Source organism: Peromyscus eremicus, chromosome 9 (assembly GCF_949786415.1).
Source record: "Peromyscus eremicus chromosome 9, PerEre_H2_v1, whole genome shotgun sequence".
Taxonomy (NCBI): Eukaryota; Metazoa; Chordata; class Mammalia; order Rodentia; family Cricetidae; genus Peromyscus; species Peromyscus eremicus.
The window spans coordinates 81,296,460-81,317,498 of record NC_081425.1 but is presented as its reverse complement, the minus strand read 5'-3'; the positions used below and the strand labels follow the sequence as shown (position 1 = coordinate 81,317,498).

At 49.3% G+C, this 21,039-nt stretch overlaps 1 protein-coding gene across 1 annotated transcript in view; it reads left to right on the top strand.

Annotated features, from left to right (window-relative positions):
* Dlg5 (discs large MAGUK scaffold protein 5) overlaps nucleotides 1-21,039 on the top strand; it is a 110,839-nt gene that overhangs the window by 63,794 nt on the left and 26,006 nt on the right. Inside the window, exons 6-15 of the mRNA XM_059273865.1 lie at nucleotides 305-564; nucleotides 1,576-1,888; nucleotides 6,083-6,267; nucleotides 7,776-7,901; nucleotides 11,910-12,042; nucleotides 12,826-12,953; nucleotides 13,631-13,806; nucleotides 14,152-14,255; nucleotides 18,566-18,658; nucleotides 19,962-20,981. Of these exons, the coding sequence (XP_059129848.1) occupies nucleotides 305-564; nucleotides 1,576-1,888; nucleotides 6,083-6,267; nucleotides 7,776-7,901; nucleotides 11,910-12,042; nucleotides 12,826-12,953; nucleotides 13,631-13,806; nucleotides 14,152-14,255; nucleotides 18,566-18,658; nucleotides 19,962-20,981 (2,538 nt within the window). The remainder of the gene's footprint in view (nucleotides 1-304; nucleotides 565-1,575; nucleotides 1,889-6,082; nucleotides 6,268-7,775; nucleotides 7,902-11,909; nucleotides 12,043-12,825; nucleotides 12,954-13,630; nucleotides 13,807-14,151; nucleotides 14,256-18,565; nucleotides 18,659-19,961; nucleotides 20,982-21,039) is intronic.

The following is a 21,039-nucleotide window of genomic DNA, read 5'->3' as shown; positions in this document are numbered from 1 at the left end:
TCCCAAATGCCAGCCAGTCTGTCAGGAGGCAGCCTTAAACACAGGCCTTTCCTGACACAGAAGTCTCAGGCTGGCCATTCTCACCTTCCTGTGTACAGAATGGGGATTCTCTGTAGCACAAACATTTGAGAAGGAGTGAATCTACACGGATCAGCCCCGTGTTAATACAGGGCTAGCAGCATCAGACCTTACGACACCCCCCACCCCTCACACACACACAACCCTCTGAGGGCCCAAGGTGAGCTCCTGAGAAGGGAGCTCCGCCCATCTTGCTTCTTGGTAAACATGAGTCCTTGGTTCCCAGGTGCTAAAGCACAATGGTTCGTCAGAGATCCTCAACAAGCTGTATGACACGGCCATGGACAAACTGGAAGTGGTTAAGAAGGACTACGATGCCCTGCGGAAGAGGTACAGTGAAAAGGTCGCCATGCACAACTCAGACCTGAGCCGCCTGGAGCAGCTGGGCGAGGAGAACCAGCGCCTGCAAAAGCAGACGGAGATGTTGACCCAGCAGAGGGACACAGCCATCCAGTTACAGCACCAGTGTGCCCTCTCTCTGCGGAGGTAGGAGCCCAGGCTGGGCACAGGGCACTGTGTGTTGCGGGGGGCAAAATGGGTCTCTTTTGTCTGGGGCTCTCGTCTTTTGTGGGCTTCTGGTCATCTATAAGGCTTCCAGGAGGAAAACACCTGAGAACATTATGTTTGATACTGCATAGCCTTGAAATTATTTCCTTTCCTCTCATCTGGGCACCCTGTTGTGTCCTGAGCACCCCGACTCTTAGATTTCCCTGTGAACCTCCCTCTCCATAGTGGCCACCCACCTTGCAGATGGGAAAGGTGGGTGGTCTGTGTGTCCTGGGCAGCTTGTCCATTGGAATTTCATTTTTATTAAGGACCATTGCTTTTAGATAGGATTCCCACCCTAGACAGTATTGCATGTAGTGCATTCCTGCAGTGTTCACCGGTCTCTTGTGAAAATTCTCTGTATATAAGTAGATTTAGGAATTGCCAGCTTGGACCCAGACCAACATGACTGTTATTGTTTGGTACTGGAGCCTCTGAAGGACCAGTGTTCTCAGACACACTCTCAGGAAATGTTGCCTGGGTGCAAGGTGCCTCCTGGGCAGGAGGAATGAGCTAGCCTCATTCCTTGTTCAAGTACCCAGGTTGCAAGGCTGTATTAGGTCTACCTATAAAATGAAGCAGTTACATAGTAAGTCATCATAAGGCCGTGTTTGCCCTTCCTGTGCTGTGATTCTGGCATTATTTTGTTTATTTGTGTTGTTTTTGCCCCTCCCCCCCAAAAAAAGCATAGCTTGATTATAGGAGAAATGTGCTGTTCTTTCTAGTAGAGTGGAGAGCATGCAATTGCTCAGTTCAATTTCTGGCATTCGTTAAAGGCTGAGAAACATTCCAGGCCCAGGGCACTAGCACTCCGTGACCATTCTCTCTGGGGGTGCCGAGAATGACCTCAGTCAAGACTTTATGCTTGACTGTCTGCCACAGTGGGGCTGGTGCAGGGGGTAGCTGACATGGCAGGTCCCCGCCGCTCCTGCCTCACATTTTCCTCCCCAGGTTTGAGACAATCCACCACGAGCTGAGCAAGGCCACAGCCCAGAACAAGGACCTACAGTGGGAGATGGAGCTGCTGCAGTCTGAGCTGACGGAGCTGAGAAGCAAGCAGGTGAAAACCGCCAAGGAGTCTGAGAAGTACAAGGAGGAGCGCGACGCTGTGTACAGCGAGTATAAGCTGATCATGAGCGAGCGCGACCAGGTCATCTCCGAGCTGGACAAGCTGCAGACAGAGGTGGAGCTGGCGGAGTCCAAGCTCAAGAGCAGCACATCGGAGAAGAAGGCAGCCAGCGAGGAGATGGAGGCCCTGCGACAGGTAGGCAGTGGCTGAGCACGGAAGGCGGCCACAGAGTTCTTGAGCGCTGGATGAGAAGGTCTGAGGGGGCAGGGACTTCTCTTTGAAGGTTATCAATGGCTGGGTTGTGAAATACCACTCAGGTCTCTGCTGACCTTAGGCTTGGTGTTTGACTTAGTCTGGGGTCCAGAGGAGAAATGGGACAGAGTGTCCGTCTGAGTGGGTAGGAGGACTGAGATAGTCTCATGACCTTGTTCCGGTGCCCAGGTTGCCAGGCTGTATTATAAAATTGCACACTAAGTCATCAGGAGACCGTGTTTGTCCCTCCTATGCTGTGACACTAACGTTTGTTTGTTTGTTTGTTTCAAAGTAACATAGTTTGATTATAAGAGAAATATGTTGTTCTTTCTGGTAGAATGGAGAGCTACATTTGAGTAATCACAGACCATCTTGTATTGTCTCAGACTGACTTTCTGTGAACAAGGTCCCAAGACCAAAGTTCGTAGCTGCATAGACCTGATGACCTCATGGATTCAGAATAGCACTGTTGGGGGCCTTTGTCCACCAGCCATTTGTGTACGCAGAGGAGTTTCTGGTTTTCTTCTCAGGGCATTCCAAATTTTTGTGTGCACAATTTTCTGCTGAGCCGTAGGCCTTGTCTTAAAGCCTTGTTCCCTGGGATGGTGCCTCCAGGGTTGGGGACAGAAGTGTTCAGTGATAGCAGGCCTGGGCCTCTCTCAGCTCAACACCTGTGTGCTTTCCTGCCTGGCCAGCTCTACCTCACCACTGATGAGTCTCCCTTCTGGTCCGGGTGTGCTCCTCTGGGAAAAGACAGGCATGGAGACCTTCTGCCCTTTGGTCATGTTGTGACTCTGACAAGAGTCTCTAGACTTGGGAATAGTAGATTACCACCCCCCCCCCCCATCAAAGAGGTTCTTGATTCATGCCTCTACTCCATGTGTCTGATTTTCTGTGTAGGTCTGTTAGGATGCAGGGATGCAAAGTGGTGTGTGGGAAGTAGAAAGTACGGCCAGGAAGATTGGCATGGATACTCGACAGAGATCATTGTGTACCGGGCATGAGGCAGGGTGGGGATGTGAGTGACCAGGCTACCTGTCTAGTTTGCTTTCTGTTACTGTGATAAACTCCATGACCCCAAACAACTTGTTGAGGAGACGGTTCATTTCATCTCACAGGTTTTAGCCCATCATTGTGGGAAGTTGGAGCAGGAGGTTCAGCAGGGAGGAGCTTGAAGCAAAACCCCTGGAGGAATGCTGCTCACTGGCTTGTTCCAGGGCTCACATTATGCTGCCTCTTTTACAGCTCAGGTCCACCTGCATAGGGCTGGTACTGCTTATATTGATCTGGACCCTCCAATATCAATTAGCAGTCAAGAAAATGTCTCACAGGGGTTGGGGAAATGGTTCAGCAGTTTAGAGCACTGGCTGCTCTTCCAGAGGACCCACTACAGAGGTTGGCTCACACACATCTGTAATTCCAATTATAGGGGATCCAGTGCCCTCTTCTGGCCTCTGTGGACATGAGGCACACAGGCAGTGCACATACATATATGCAGGCAAAATACTCATACACAAAAATATAAGAGGAAATCCAGTATATAAAAAATGTCCCACAGACGTGCCTGCAGGTCAGTCTGATGGAGGTAATTCTTCAAATGCATTTCCCTCCTCTAGGTGTGTCAATTTGACAACCAAGATTAGCCATCACACAGGTGGCCTTTCTGCCCGCAGTGGTTCCTTCTATGCTCAGGTAGCGGTGGGGGCTGTGTAGAGTGGGAGGGACTGAGGCTCTGTACTGGAGTCTGAGCCTTCCTCAGTCACGTGGCCTCTCGTCTCTCTTACCCGTACTGCCTTGGCCCTTCTCTGCAAACTGGATATGGTAGTCACATTTGTCCTAGAGGGACGGTTTTCAGGTGACACACACAGATAACGTGGTTAGCAGTTATGTCCTCATGGAGCTGGAATGATAGGAGTCTTTTCCATTATTGCCCATTTAGGATGAGCATGAGCTCTGTGCAGTTGTTTGTAAAATGGGTAAAATGGGCCAATAATGGCAGTCCCATACAGAGGGATTGATGTCCCCCAGACCATTAGGGTGAAGGTCAACACCAAGAGGAGCATGTAGTGCAACAGTGTGTGTGTGTGTGATGTGGTACTGGGGACACCATTGAGACGCCTGCCTTGTCTGACTTCGATAAAATTTTAGAGAAGAAAATTATGTAAAGGAACCCATCTTCCTTCCTTCTTTCTTTTTTTCTTATATATAGGGTCTCACTTTGTAGCCCTGGCTAGCCTGGAGCTCTCGGTATAGCCCAGGTCATCCATGAACTCACAGAGATCTTCCTGCCTCTGCTTTCTGAGTGCAGGTGCTGGGGTTGCAGGCGTACACTACCATGCCCATCCATAAAGGGACTTTTAATAAGTCAATAGGTCGGTAAATGTCCTAGATAGTCCATCTGTTCCTTTGTGTGTCCTAGTGTCTGAGTGTGTACTTGTTGCAGAGAGGGGGATGTAAATATCAAGGTAGGAAGTCACAGTGACAAGACAAGACAAAACAAAACTACAAACAATACAAAACATAACAAAACAAACCACCTTGGAGAATGACTAAATCGGTCACCAGACTAAAGAGGTCATGGAATGTTGAACACCTTACAAAGGGAACTTGTGATAAGACAGCAAGCCTGCTCCATGGGATTTTCAGATTTCAGAAGTGACCCGTGTAGGCTGTGGTCATGCGCACAGAGAAGTATGAAGAGCACCCAGTACCCCCTGGTGCTGGCCTCCAGCCGTGAGCATCATTAATGTGGAGGCTTGACGTCTGAGCCACAGCCCTCAGCCCTTGGTTCTCAGCACTCAGGCAGTCAGGCATGCCCTTTAGTCTGGACTCCTCTGGGCCTGTGCAGGGGGTGTTGGCTGGGTGACAGGTGACCTGTCAGCTGAGGCAGGAATCTTTTCCAGGCGTTGTTCTGAGTCAGCAAGCAGCAGGGGAGAACCCCCTCCCTTACCCCCACCTGCAGCCACCTGAGTTGACAATCTCAACTTCTCTGCACCTTGTTCTAGGTTCACGCCCCACTCGACATTACCAAAAGGAAGGCAGATCTTTGGTTCTTAGGTGTGATGTGGCCCCAAGGAATGATGACCACATTGTTTGGTCACCTGTCCAAGGTCAGCTGGATAGACATTCCAGTTTATTGGGTTCTCTGACCACAGAGTGTCTTCCTGGAGTTCGCCTTTGTGAAGTTCTCCCAGGTCCAAGCTCACTCCCCTAAATGGAGCACTGTGCATAGAAAGGCTGTCTTAGATACCCTGGCCGGCAGGACCATTTCCTCTGGGTACGGCTGTATCTGCATGAGGAGCGGAGCTCAGCTGTGCCGGCACAGCAGCAAGATGGTGCTTTAGAGGGGCACTGCCTCAGGGAAGGTGTCCAAATAGAAGCAACGCTGTCCCACCTGGAAGCCGTGTTCTCTGGCCCACAGCTGGGGCCTTTGGTTGGGCAGTGCATCTTCTGGGGACTGGGTGCAGCCCTTGGGTCCTTCTTGAAGGCCCCTTTTCAGGTGAGAAGCTTCTGAAACAGCCCATATCTTCCCAAGCCCAGGCCTCAGAAGTACCTGGCACCTCAGGACCACTGAGGATGGCAGGGTGAGACCCCAGGCTGAGTTCCTGGAGGCTGGGAACTGGTGTAGAGGTCAGCAGAAGGTGGAGAGGAAACGCCAGTAAGAATGGTCTCTTGGCAAGGGTAGGACTGTTGGAAGTCACTGCTGCATTCCTGCAGTGTGTCATCAATAAAATTGAGGGCTCAGGCAGAGGTCTGTCACCTGGACCATCTTGGCTCCCTAGCTTCACTGTTACTTTTAATCTCCCTATCCCGTCTCACTAAAGTGTCTGAGGAGCAGTGTCTCAAAGGCTAGCAATTTGGAGGAGCCCAGTGGGAATTAAGGAGAGGCAGAGGTGGATGGGAGCCACCCCATTCTTCAGCACTGGTTCCCTATGCATGCATGTGCACCTCCTGAGCTCGGTGAGGCCAGCATCCTGAGCAAAGGGGAAGGGCCTCACAGGGAGATGAATGCTAGCGTGTTTCAGGGGTAAGTGCCCAGGCTCAGTGCTTCTCTTGAGTCTCACCTCCACTTTGGAACTGGTAAGGTTTCCAGGTCAGAAGGCTGAGTAACCCCTTTCACCTACCTCTCGCCCTTAGATCAAAGACACAGTGACCATGGATGCTGGGAGAGCCAACAAAGAGGTGGAGATCCTCCGAAAGCAGTGCAAGGCATTGTGCCAGGAGCTGAAGGAAGCCCTCCAGGAAGCAGACGTGGCCAAGTGCCGGCGGGACTGGGCCTTTCAGGAGCGGGATAAAATTGTGGCAGAGCGTGACAGCATCCGGTAAGGATGCTCTTGGATGGATGTGGTCCTATCTTTCTCTTGTGCACTGAGGTCTGTTGGTAGGGTCGCAGTCACTGGCGTGTGTCCAGGTAAGAAGGGACTGTGGTGCCTTCTTCCCCCTGTGAGCTGATTCTTGCCTCACCTCTTGGCTTTAGAGTTTTCTATTGTGTTTCCTTCCTGCTTCTCTTTTGGACATCTTGAGTGTGTGCTGTGACCGGGTCAAAACCATCTTTCTATTTAAGGGCTTGATGGAAGCAACTTGTGTGAAATGTGTCTGTTGTTTTTTCCTCTGTGTTGCTAGACGTCTACTGTGCAACACCTTAGGTTCCTGAGCAGCAAGAGTTTAGAAGAGACTACCATGTGTCTGTGCCTAGGAGGGGCTCTGTGTCGGGGGAGGGGGGGACGGGGGGACGGGGGGACAGTACTTGGAAGTGTCATCAGCCAGGCTATCATGGAACATGTAGGGCACTCGGTGGAAGGAGGTCTCCCAGGCCCAGTGCCATTTGAGCTACAACTTGAAGCTTGAGTGCAGTTTTTTTCAGCAGGAAAGGAAGTACAGGCATTGTAGATGGAGGGAGTGCTCATGTGTTCTCTGAGGAGGGATTTGGATGTGGCCAGGTCCTGGTCTGGAGAATCACAAGGAGTAGAGTGATAATATCCTTGAGTTTGGGTTCTGAGGGTCTTGACTGGAAGCTGAGGAGTGTGGGTAAGATCCTGGGCAGGTGCAGAACTAGGGATGGTGGTACAGTAAGTTGGTCATTGAGGGATCCTGGAACCCCACCCCCCTCATCCCCATGCCATGAAAGGGACAGACGTGTGCCCTGGCAGGGAGGATCAGGAGGTGAAGATGGATGATAGGTGCTTGGTGTGCGGTGTGGGAGAGCACTGAGGCCTTTTGGGTGCTTCCTGTGTGCCCTTGCTCTGGCTTGCTCTCCGTGTTCTTCCAGAGTTGGATCCTATTCTGGGCTGTGATCAGGGAGGTAGACGTTTTGGGCTCTGGAGGTATGGGGACCAGCCATAGGGCTCGTTATTTTGGAGATGGCCAAGCACAGGCCCTCCTGCTATGGGCTTGTGTATCCTATCTTGGTGGATGAAATGGTTTGGGTTTCTTTTTTGGAATCTCATCGGGCTTCCCCATTGCGCCTAAATAGAGTATAGAGACAGAGGTCTGAGTTCTGTCTAAGTGTCCCTCAGCCTGGTAGTGGCATGGCCAGAAAGCCCTGTGTATGGCCCCTTAAGGAGCTTGTGGGCATTGGAGTGCTGAAACCCACTAGGTGGGCTCCACTGCCACAGAGCTCATGCTCGAAGAGTGAATGTGTGAAATGTGGGCATTGAGATCTGATTGGTGTCTGATTATATAGATCTGATTGGGCTGGTCTGGGTGGTGTCATGCATTCCTTTTGATGAAGCTGAACCTTGGGAACAGGGGCTGACAGGTGTGGCAGACCACAAGCCCTTCCTGTATTCTTGCCATTCACAGTGACCTTGACCTCCTCTTTCTTTACCAGGACCCTGTGTGACAATCTGAGGCGAGAGCGGGATCGGGCTGTGAGTGAGCTGGCTGAAGCCCTTCGTAGCCTGGATGACACCCGGAAACAGAAGAATGATGTCAGCCGTGAACTTAAGGAACTCAAGTAGGCTTGGGTGTTTATCTGGGTGGGGTGGGCTCATACCTAGACTATCCCTTCTCCTGTTTGGGTGAGCAGCCTTGAGTGCACTGAACAGGGACTTGTCACTGTTTCCCTTCACTCTGCCGCACTGTGCTAATCTATAGAATGGGCTTGAACATTACCAGTTCACAGAAGATGGCACCAGCCCATTGATAAGCTCATGGAGAAGGGATGGGCATCTCATGCCAGGCATGGGAAGATCAAGCACCACATGGGAAAGAAGGACCTGTCCCCAGGCAGTCTATTTGGGGACAAACATGCCAGCATCATTCATAGTTCATTCATTTCCTTATTTGTTCCTTTATTCACTCAACAAAAAAAATGTATTTTTTTTTGTTGAGTGAATAAATGTATTCGTGCCCCTTAGAGGCACGAAGCAAGTAGCACTAATTAAACAGACCACACTGCTGTAGTAATGGGACTGAAAGTGCACAGGAGGAGAAAGGCAGACCTCCCCAGAGGAGCATACACTCAAGCAAATGAAGTAACAGCAGACAGTTTTCCAGGGACTTGTAACTGTGGCTTGGAGGTCTGTTCTACGTGTGTCCTGAGATGCTTATTTAGAGGGCTGTTTGGGGTGTTGGGAACCTTCCTTTCAGTCACAGCACCCTCCAAGAGGGTTATCTAGACACTTGGTAGCCCTCAGCTCTGAATGGAAAATATAAAGTACAGAGTTTAGAATAGAAATTGGCAGATCGTAATAACTTAGAGTCTGCACTCAGACTCTACCTGGGAGGCAGCGGCTCAGCTCATCACAGGACAGTTCCAGAGCTGGTATACTGAGAGGACAGTGGGAAAGTTCAGGTGGGATGCACGTGCAGGCGTCCAAGCTTCACACAGTGAGTGGGTCCTTTCAGGAGGGAGTGGCAGCTTCTCTTCCTCCCTCTTGAGATCTACCAAGATCAATAGCTTGATTAAATAATGATTAAATAACCTACACCAGAGCCGGGTACTCTAATCCAGAGGCAATATGGCAGGCCCTTGCCCAGGACCAAGGGATGGAATCAGGTATGGGATCCCATCGGCTGAGAATATAGCTTATCGGTAGAGCATGGCATGGGCAAGGCTCTCATTTCATCTAGCACTGAAATTCAAAAGAAAGAATGATCTGTTTTAAGCGGAACCCTGGAAGCCCCAGAGTGTGGTTTGCAAGGAGGTTTTGCATTTTGCTTCGGCCAGAATATATAAGAAGCATTGGGTTCTGCTTGCTCATTCATTGTGCTTGGCATTTGGAGTGCCTCTCTGCTAAGTTCTCTTACTGGTGACTTGCTGGTAAGGATGTCCCTGCTGCTGCCCTGGGAACCTTCAGTCTGGAGAGACATAGGCATCTCCTGTGGTGACAGGCGGGGTATCTCAAACCAGTGTTGAGCATGGGGCCACACTCTTCTGATGGGGGTAGGATGATGGCCCAGAAGGAGGAATCAGAGGCTGAATTAGCATCCAAGAGCAGCCAAGACTAAGACAGGTACAGACCTGGCAGCCTGTCCTCATGGAAACAAAGGTAGGTCACTTAGATGTCAGTGGCAGGATAGATGAACTCAAAGGCAGCCTGAGCCCAGATTTTAGGAAGTAGGCTATCCCATGTAAATCACCTCGTCCTGATGAGGTTTCTCAGTCTTTTCTCCATCTTCTTTACTGAATTTCCCCCACAGTTAAGGTTAATTTTGATAAAGTCTGACTTGTTGATTAAAGAATCTGTTCTGTATTGTATCTAAAACTCTCCCATGTAACCTTCAGCATCAAGGTTGCTTGTTTCCCTAGACCTGGGATTTGAACCAGGGCCTTAAGATGCTAGCCAAGTATTTGACCGCTAACTTACATCCCTAGCCTTTGTTTTTTGGGGGGCAGGATCTTACCATGTAGCTAGGCTGGCCTTGAACTCACCATCCTCCTCAGTGTTGGGGTTACTGTCATGTATATGCCACCATACATGGCTTCTTTCAAAATGTTTTACAAATGTATGATATATTTTGAGTTAATTAAAAAAAAAAGATATGAGGTTCAGTTGAAGGGAAATTTTTGTTAAAGATTTATTTATGTGTATATGTCTGAGTGCAAATGCCAGCAGGGACCAGAAGAATGTGTCCAGTTCCCAGGAACTGGAGTTATAGATGGTTGTGAGCTGCCCTGTGGGTTCTGGGAATTGGACAATTGAACTTGGGTCCTCTGCTGAGCCATCTCTCCAGCCCCATCTCCCCTCTTTGTAAACTATGGATGTTGAGCTGCTCAAATCATTGCTTGAGGACTGTCTGTCCCCTTGAATTGCTCGTGTACCTTTGCATCATTTGATGGCGTTTCTAGGGCACTTATTCCATAGCTCTGGTCCAAGTGTCGTCACACAGACTCCATTGCAGCTGCTCCAGAGGAAGTCTCAAATTGAATGACTCTGCACATCATTATTTTTAAAACTTTTATTTTTATTTATTTTTTGTGTGCTTGTGTGTGTGTGTGTGTGTGTGTGTGTGTGTGTGAGAGAGAGAGAGAGAGAGAGAGAGAGAGAGAGAGAGAGAGAGAGAGAGAGAGCGCAACTTAATAGGAGTCAGACCTCTCTTACCTTCCATCTTGTTGAGACACGTCTCTCTTGTCTCTGCATGCTGTCTACACAAGGCTGGCTGGCCTGCAAGCTTCTGGGTGATTTTCCTGTCTCCCCCTCCTTCCTCACTGTAGGAGCACCTGGATTACAGATGCATGCCACCACATCCAGCTTTTTAATGTGGGTTCCAGGGCTCGAACTCGGGTCATCAGGCTTGTGCTGCACACACGTCTAGCCACTGAGCTGTGTCACCAATTCTCACTTTGTATTTCGTTTCTGAGATGGCATTAGGTAGCCTAAATCTCTTCCTCCTTCATTTTAGCTGAATGGTCCTGGATTGGTTCCTTTCTTGTGTCTGCAACATCATACCTGCCACGAACAACACAAGAGAGGCGGAATTTATTTTGGTTCATGGTCCTGGTGGTGTTAGTCCGTGGTTGCTTGCCCCCATGTTTTGGGGCAGAACATAATGGTGTGAGGGGAACATGTGGTGGAGGACAGCTGTTCACTTAATGGGAAACAGAGAAAAGGGACTTCAAGAGGAGCTGAGGCATGGTATGGACTGACCCTAAGGACATATCCCGATAATGCTCTCATATTAGGAGTCAAAGAAAGGCTTAACTTATAGATCAAGTCAGCTGTCATTATCTTAGTGTCTCTAGAGCAGCGGTTCTCAACCTATGGGTCACAACTCCTTTGGGGGATGATATCGGATACCCTGCATATCAGATATTTATATTACGATTCATAACAGTAGCAAAATCACAGTTATGAAATAGCAACAAAAATAATTTCATGGTTAGAGGTCACCAAAACATGAGGAATTGTGTTAAAGGGTGGCAGTATTAGGACTGCTGAGAACTGTCTCTAGAGACACTCTTCAGAGACAAATCCACAGTTGTTACTAGTCAAGACATTCCTCAATTCAATCAAGTTGACAGTCAAGACTAACCCCATGGCTGGGGAGATGGTTCAGCTGTTAAGAGAATGCACTGCTTTTGTGGAGGACCTGATTTGGCTCCCAGCCCTCATGCCAGACAATTGACAATCTCCTGTAACTCCAGTTCCAGGGGATCCAATGCTTTTGGCTGATGTGGCCACCCGTAATTTGTTTTTAAGAAAGACCAGCCATCACAGCCCTATTACTGAGCCTTGTATGCACTGAATAAACACTCTACCACTGTGCTGGGCCTCTTGCTGGCCTTGGATCTGAAGTGCTTTATACCTCTAGGTAAATTTTGGGAGGATTTTCTGTGTTTAAAAAGCAGGACTATGGAAACCCACTGATAATTCAAGAAACCTTGCCCTAGCTTATCAGAAAGCTGAGTGCCAGGGGGAAGAAGCCCCTTCGCTTTCAGGAGTGGCTGCCTTAGTTTGGAGCTGAGTCACTGAGAGGCTTCCCCTCAAAAGGCCATGGCCACAGATCTCTCTGTTCACAGGGAGCAGATGGAATGCCAGCTGGAGAAGGAGGCCCGGTTCCGGCAGCTGATGGCCCACAGTTCCCACGATTCAGCCATCGACACAGATTCTATGGAGTGGGAAACAGAGGTTGTGGAGTTTGAGAGAGAGACGGTGAGCTGCCTTGGGTGGCTGTGCTAATCCACTTTCTCAGTGTGATGACTTTGAGAGAGTAGAGCATGGCTCTGTTGGGTCTTGTTTCATGGCTACCTCCACTGGGGTAGAATGCATCTTTTCCCCGTAGCCATCTGTCCTGGTTGGGGTTGCTATTGCTGTAATGAAATACCACGGCCAAAGCAACTTGGGGAGGGGAGGAATGATTTGTTTTATGCTTCCACACTTTTGTTCATCATCGAAGGAACAGGAACGCAAATGGGGCAAGAACCTGGAGATAGAAGCTGATGCAGAGGCCATGGAGGGGTGCTGCTTACTGCCTTGCTATCCATAGCTTGCTCAGCCTGCCTTCTATGTAACCCAGGATCAGCAGCCCAGGGGTGGCCCATCCACAATGGGCTGGGCCTTCACACATCAATCACTAATTAAGAAAATGCTCTACAGGCTTGCCTCTGGTCTGACCTTATGGAGGTATTTTCTCAGTTGGGGTGCCCATCTTTCAAATGACTCTAGCCTATGTCAAGTTGACCTAAAACTAACCAGCACACCATCCAAGCCAGATTACATCACTCCTGTGTCTCATGGTGGTGCTGCCAAATCCCATGGCAGGCAGGGGCCCCAGCAGAGGACCAGGGGCCACATTGACTGGAATGTCTGCAGTAGCTAGAATCAGGTGCAGCTAGCAGTTCATAAACATCCAGCTCAAGGACTAAGTGCCCAGCTTGGGGTCCAGGGCATTTCTCCTCTTTGCTTGGTGAAGACCTGCCAGTACTGTTTTGACAGGAGGACATCGATCTGAAAGCGCTTGGCTTTGACATGGCGGAAGGCGTAAATGAGCCTTGCTTCCCTGGGGACTGTGGCATATTTGTTACCAAAGTGGACAAAGGAAGCATCGCCGATGGTCGCTTAAGGTAAGAGCTGAGGAGGTCCACCCCTGGAGGGGGAGAGGGTGCCCTCCCACCCAACGTAGAGCACCCCAAGAAAGACAGATGGCAGCCAAGTGAGCATGTCTAGTATCCAAGACCTCACAGAGCTGTCTAAAGCCCCGGGCTCAACTGGGATGATCTTAAAGGAAATTGCCTCCTGGGTCCCCCTGAACCCGGCTTCTCGCCAGGTACCAGGGGCTGGGTTTTGCTTCTCTGGGTAGCACAGGGCTCAGGTCGTATGTGATGAGAGTCAGAAGTGGCACTGCCTGCTCATTCCATGAAATAGTGAAGACGATAAAGTGATACACCACCCTCGCTACTTGCCAAGTACTGGTGTAAGCACACCGTATCATTTAATCATTCATCTTCGGAATTCTTTGAGGCAGGTGCAGATATTGTCTGACCTTCAGATGAGGACACTTAAGACAGCAGGGCTAGGTTCCACAGCTAGTAACTGGCAGAGTCAGGAGTTGAAGCCAAGCTGTCTAATGCCAGCACCTGTGAGTTGCACAACTGTATGCCCTGGAGGCGGAAACCCTCATGAGTGTGGATGCAGGGAACCTGCTCGATGGTATCTGAACCTGTAAATGGGCATGGTAGTGAGGGGCAGCTACAGGTCCCAGGGTCTGAGTGGGTGCCTGCCTGGCCTTGTCCCTCCTCAGGGTCAACGATTGGCTGCTGAGAATTAATGACGTGGACCTCATCAACAAGGACAAGAAGCAGGCCATCAAGGCACTCCTCAATGGAGAGGGAGCCATCAACATGGTCGTGAGGCGGAGGAAGTCCCTGGGTGGGAAGGTCGTCACCCCTCTACACATCAACCTTAGTGGACAGAAAGGTAGTAGCAGGCCTGCCGATAAGGCTGGCATCCTCTCTGCTGGAGAGGGATTGTGTGTGTGTGTGTGTGTGTGTGTGTGTGTGTGTGTGTGTGTGTGTGTGTGTGTGTGCAGCATCATCATGTCCTTGGGGATGCCTGTTGATGGTGTCTTAATGCAGCCCAAGTGCTCCCCTGGTGGGGGAGTCCTATGAATCCCAAGTGTCTGACTCACCAGACAGGGTGTGATGAGCCCCATGGTGGGAGTGTCACAGAGTGGGATTCTTCAGTCCCTTTTATAAATTTAGTCAGCAGAATTGGGATGGGACAGCCAGGCCAGGTCATCTAGTGCCTTCCTGTGGCTTGCAGACAGTGGCATCAGTTTGGAGAATGGAGTGTACGCTGCTGCTGTGGTACCCGGAAGCCCTGCCGCCAAAGAGGGGTCTCTCGCCGTGGGAGACAGGATTGTTGCGGTGAGTCTCCAGAACAGAGCAAGCTGTCTGCTACACACAGACATTGCACTGTGTGGTGTGCCCCGTGTGAACATTAAAAAAAAAAAAAAACCCAAAAGCTTTTCCTAAGGAAAGTGCTGAGATACTGCAGCAGTGAATGCTGTAGGCGGTCTAGGAGGGAGGTGAGAATCATTTCTGTTGCTCCCGAACACTGATAGCAATAGAGTATCTCTTATGCACCCCTCAATGTGTGAGTTTTCCAGACAGTTGTCCAAGAATGAGTATCTATGTGGTTTGTTTTTCTAATTGGGTGTGTGTGTTCTGAGAGATCAAGCAATCTTCCTGCCTCAGAGTCATTGTCTGTTTTAAACATCTTTTTTTAACTGAACAATATGCCTATTCTTTTAGCTCCCCCCCCCCATTATCAATATAAAACCTGTTTGCTGTAAAATGGTCAAGTGATTAAACACACACACACACACACACACACACACACACACACACACACACACACATAGAGCAAAATGTAGTTGTTCCCCTTCTCTCTTGAATCCACTCCTGGAGATCTGTCCCCTCATGGAAGGTACCTGCAGCCCAGACCTCATGTCAATCTTCTGGCATTTGTGTTTAAACACACAGTGGGATCTACAGTTTGCATTCTACATCATGGGTGGCTTTCCATGTCAGTCTACCTTAACAGCGCCTACCTCATGAGGCTGGGCTGCTTGGCTATGCATACTTAGAACTGTCTCCTTCCGATGGACGTCTGAGCTGCTATCACTGTCTGCTGTTGTATGAAGGCCTGCGGTGAACTTCACCTGTAGTACAACTACTTCTGGACCCCTTCATCTCTGCACTCAGTGAGAAATGTGGGCATTAGCTGAGTAACAGAGTTTGTATATGTCAGTCTTCGGACCAACCCACTGAGGTGGAAAACGCATGTTCCTTTTCATGGCACACGTGTGAAATTCCAGTTGTACAAAAGGCAGTAGTGATAGCATGTCATCTGGTTCTGAACCTGTCTTATGAACTCCCATCCTGACAGAAACCATGATTAATAATTACCGTGTTTACTTCCAGAAATGTTTCAAGCATGTTCATCTCTGGTTTTGTTTTGTTTTATAGCTCATTTGGAACTATAATATCCTCACTTTGTTCACCTTGCATTTCTTTTTGACTGCATGTCCAAGAGAGATTAATGTCTTTTGATCTGCCCATGGTTCCTTCTAAATTAATTAATCAATCCAGGATGTTGGGGATGGAACCTAGGGTATAGAGTGTTATGTGTGCTAGGTGAGCTCTCTATACTAAGCACATCTTCATCCTCCATGTGGCTCCTCAGGGACGTCAGCTAATGCTACGAACCTGTCCATTGTGGGCATCTTTGCATTTACAAGCTGTGCTCAGTGGCTGCCAATAACCCCCTCATGGGGTCTTCCAGAGAGTGCTGTGGAATAAGTCCCTGGGTGGGGTTCCCTGGGTCAGAGTGCATAGGCACTGAATGAATACCTATGCTGCTGTGGCCTGTGTTCCATAAGAGTCATGGGTCTTACCGGGCGGTGGTGGCGCACGCCTTTAATCCCGGCACTCGGGAGGCAGAGCCAGGCAGATCTCTGTGAGTTCGAGGCCAGCCTGGGCTACCAAGTGAGTTCCAGGAAACAGAGAAACCCTGTCTTGAAAAACCAAAAAAAAAAAAAAAAAAAAAAAGAGTCATGAGTCTTGTCAGCCTCACAAGTACCTGATGGAAAGAGCTGATCTTGAGATTTGAGAGCTTAAAAACAGCATGGTCACATCGAAATGTCTTAAAATTGGAGACAAGGTACAAGGAAAACACATTAGTTGCCTATCCCAATATAATTACATCCTGTAGATACTTTCTTTTTAGCTTTTGTGTGTGGAGGTGGTAGCGTGTGTGTGTGTTCATATGGGTACATGTATGTGCAGATATGTGTATGCATGTGTTCCAGTGCATGTGGAGACCAGAGGTCACCCTTGAGAGTTGCTCCTCAATGAACATCTATCTTTTTTTGTTTTTTAGTTGTTTTTAAATAATATCATGTGCAGCATTGTGAGGGCACAGTGGAACACTGTGATGTCACAGTGGAGCATTGTGATGTCATAAAAATTTGTCGTGTCTTGACACAGTTGATCCTTGTGATAGGACAGTGCACCATTGTGATAACACAACCGAGCAGTGTTATGTAGCATTGTGGGACCGCAGTAGGGTACTGTGAAAACACAGTAGAGCATTGTGATGGCAGGATGGAGCAGTCTGATATCACAGCAGAGCTGTAATGTCACAGGCAGCGTTGTGACAGCAGCACAGAGCATTGTGGTGCCACTTTGGAACAATGTGATGCTTTGGTGGATCTGTGACAACACCGTGAACCATTGGAAGCACAGTAGAAGAGTGATGTGAGGGGTACCATGTAGTGTTTTGTGGGCCCAGAGTAGCATTGTGATGTCACACTGAACTGTGCTGTAATAATGTAGCACTGTCTTGGCACAACTGAGCATTTACATGGCTGTGTGTTGTGTGAGACTTAAAAAAAAATATCTTATTTATTCTTTGACAATTTCACACATGTATACAAAGTATCTTGATCTCTTCCTGTTTCCCCCCCTTTACTGCAACTGCCATGTCATGTTCAGAAGACAGCTCTTCACAGACCTTCTCCCCATCCTCCCCACTTTAATCCTTCCTGTCCCCTCTTTTCTATGTTCTCTGCGCCTTGGGTGGTTGATACAGATGCTCAGTCTAGGACCGAGCACTCATCAGTCACTAGTCTCTACACTGTGGTTAGTTATGAGTCAGTACGTTAACCAGTGGCCACGGCAGAAAGAGGCTTCTCTGGCTAAGGTTGGAAGCCCCACAGATCTATAGATAGAAGTATCTAGAAGGTAGTTTGACAACATGGCCATTTAGCAAAACAACAGACTCCAGAGCCGTGGGCTGTGACCAGGGTTACAATATGAGGCATGAAGTCTCTCCTCGGGAGCAGACCTCCAATTCAGTAGAAAGCGTTTGGTTATCCCCATAACCTTCATGTGACTGTTCCACTACTTGTCATGTTGTCCACCCATACACCGTACTACTGTTCAAACTCACATCTATAAATTAGCTCAGAGAGTAATGGATTTCCATAAGAGGTTCTGGTTAACTCACCTCTCCCCTATCTCCTTCTAGTTCTCCCCAGGCCTTTAACCTTCACCTGTTTTTTGAGATAGAATCTCTCATTGGCCTGGTTTTTCTAAATAGGCTGGGTTGTTGGCCAGTGAATTCTAGAGACCTGCCTGTATCTGTTTCCCTAGCACCCATATGACCAGTATGTGTCTCCTACCAAGCTTTGTACGTGGGTTCTGGGCATCAAACTCAAGGATGCACGGCAAGAACTTCACCAGTTGAGTGCTCTCCCCAGTTACCCCCTTTTTAAACTTTTGACTCTGAAAGGATTATAGAATCAAAAGAAGTTGTAAAGATAATGTGGGGAGGCCTCATGCACCATCCATCCTCTGTCTCCCATATTAAAGCCAGCATGGTGACACTGGGGTGTGCATAGTTCTGGTGGTGTTACCACAAGTAGTTTTTTATAAACATTGTAGTCACATATAGAACCATTGCTTCATTATACATGCTTCCTGTCTGTCCCCTCTTTATAGATATCCCCCTCTGCCCTCCCTACACACACAGTGTCTTACCTGGCAGTGAAGTTATACTTGTATGAATGACAACGTATAGTATGTGACTCCTTCAAGGTTTTCACTCAGCGTGATCCCATGAGGGCTTCCCAAGTATTCTTTGTCCCACTAGTTCTTGTTGTTGCCAAGTGTTTGCCCACGGCTCAGGTGCACCACATCGTAGACATTCACTGTTCCACACGCTCATCTATGAGGGATTAGGACAGATTCCAGGAGAGGGTGTTGATTCTCTTTGACGATGGCAGTGCTTCATTCCATGTGGTACTTACTACGTCACAAAGGCTTCTCATAGCCATGGTCTCCTTTTCATTCTCCACCCACCTCCGAGAGGTATTTCCTGTCCACCCACAAATGAAGGAGTGGGCTGCTATCACACAGCAGACTGTCTCCCTGGGGTCCCCCATATTCTGGTCCAGGGTGATGGTAGGATTGTGTTCCACTTGCTTCAGAGGTCCTTATCTGGCTCCAGGTGCTGCTGGGTAGGGCCTTTCTTCCCTTTGCTAACCCCTGAGTTTGGCTCCTTATATAAACAGTCCCAGGACTGACAGGTGGGCCTAGCCCCTGGCCTGGCATCCTGGGAGCCCTGAGGCTAGCCCATCGATAGACCTGACCAGTTCTCTCTTTGGCCCTAGATCAATGGTATTGCACTGGACAATAAATCTCTGAATGAATGTGAATCTCTGCTGCGGAGCTGTCAAGACTCCTTGACCCTCTCCCTCCTGAAGGTGGGCACTGGGCACTTCCACCACTGTTGGGAGGGTGAGAAGAGTCTCAGCTCCATGCCCCTGAGCTGTTTCTAAAGGGCACCAGGAATTTGGGGGAAAATGTATGGATTTGAAATGCAGGGCGTGGGAAGCCTGAGTGGATATATAGGTTGGAGGACTGTGCTGTTGAGAATAGTTGGGCACATTTCAGTCTCTGGACAGTCTGATGGCCCTGGAGATGGTTAGCTTCAAGGCCTCTGGCAGTGGCCTTCGAGTTTAGAGAATGGCCGTATGTGGTGGTACACTCAGAAGTTCTTAGCCGGGGAAATACCAAGATATATGTGACTTTCTAGTGTTCTTCAATGTCAGCATAGACAAAGATGATAAAAAGTATTGAATCTGGTGAGTGGGTTTATGGGTACTCATACTTTTATATCAACTTTTCCACATAGTTGAAAAGATTAGTATTAGAAATTTAGGTATGTGGGTCCAGCCAGTTCACTAAGAGATACTTTCTAAGTTACTTTTTTTTTTTTTTTTTTTTTAATTAATAGATGTTGGGGGACTGTTTTAAGTCTACAGAACATCTGGGCTGGCAGATTGTTTCCATGTGTCCCCTCACGTGAGCCCTCTAGCGTAGGTTTCCCTGATATTGCCACCTTGCATTTGGGTGGTACATTTGGTACCAATGATGAGCCATCGTGGCTGTGTAGCTCACTGGGGGCTTACTGTTGATACTGGGTATTCTGTAAGTTTAGACAAATGTATACTAATACGTGGGCATCGTTAAAGTACCCTACAGGTAGTGTCCCTGCCCTAAGTCATTGCCACTTCTCCTCAAGCCTCTAAGAACCACTGATCCTTCTCCTGTCTCCACAAGTCTGTCTTTCGGAGCCATCGTGTCGCTGGGGCCGCCTTTCACATAGGCTTGCTCACTGGCACACAGTTCTTTCTGTGTCTTTTTCTGGTGTCTGTGAGCTCACCTCTTAGCCCTGGTTAGTTTCCCGTTGCCTGGGTTACCATGAATAATTTATTTTTATGCTTAATGATTCTTACACAGTGTGCCCGTGGCTGCAGATAGGTGCTCAAGGTCAACAGGATTGTATTGCTCTTGTTAAGTTTTGCGTAGCCAGGCCCACGAGAAAGCTTCACTGTTAGACAATAATCTGTACATGCGTCTGTGTTTGCCCTCCGTGTGTCTGTCTCTCTCGGGGAGCTGTAGCCATTCCTTTCCATCACTCCTTTCTGGGGATGGTTTCCGATGACAGTGGTAAGCAATGATGTCTCACCTTCCCTTTCTCACCCCTCTGCGTCCCTGGCTCAGGTGTTCCCCCAGAGCTCCTCGTGGAGTGGCCAGAACATCTTTGAAAACATCAAGGACTCAGATAAGATGCTGAGTTGTCGCGCCCATGGCCCAGAGGTCCAGGCACATAACAAACGGAACTTGTTACAGCACAATAACTCCACGCAGACGGACATCTTCTACGCAGATCGGCTGGAGGACAGGAAGGAGCTGGGTCCCCCTGGAGGCAGTAGTTCTTTTCTGCACAAGCCTTTCCCTGGAGCCTCCTCTCCAGCCTCCCCGCAGGCCTGTCCTAGCACTTCTGAGCGTAGTCTGAACTCATTCCGCTCCGATGCCTCTGCCGAACGTGGCTACGGGCTGGTGGACGTGCAGCGCCAGCGGCCACTGCCGTCCTTTGAGACTGAAGTGGGCCCCTGTGGGGTAGTAGAGGCTCCCCTGGACAAGGCAGAGCCTGATGGCTCCAACAGTGGGGGGACCTGGCCCAAGGCTGTGCTTGGCTCTACATCGGGGCCTGAGAAGCTCTCCGTGTACAAGAAGCCCAAGCAAAGGAAGTCCATCTTTGACCCAAATACTTTCAAGCGCCCACAGACGCCCCCCAAAATAGACTACCTGCTTCCAGGCCCTGGGCTTGCTCACTCCCCCCAGCCCTCCAAGAGGGTAGGGTCTCTGACACCCCCGAAGCCCCCCAGGAGAAGTGACTCTATCAAGTTCCAGCACAGGCTGGAGACCAGTTCTGAGTCAGAGGCCACTCTGGTGGGCAGCTCACCTTCCACCAGCCCTCCAAGTGCCCCACCCCCCAGCACGGACCCTGAGGAACCCATGCATGCTTCACCCACTCGCAAGGCCAGGGTCCGTATCGCCTCCAGCTACCACACTGAAGGGGATGGAGACACCTCCTACCTGCCTGCCAAAAAATCCTGTGATGAGGACCTCACCTCCCAGAAAGTGGACGAGCTGGGGCAGAAGCGGCGTAGGCCAAAGTCTGCCCCTAGTTTTCGGCCCAAGATCTCTCCAGTAGTGATCCCTGCTCAGTGCCTGGAGGTAGAGGTTGGCCTGGGGCTGGAGCAGCTGGGGTGGGAGCCTGCAGAGTAGCCTCACA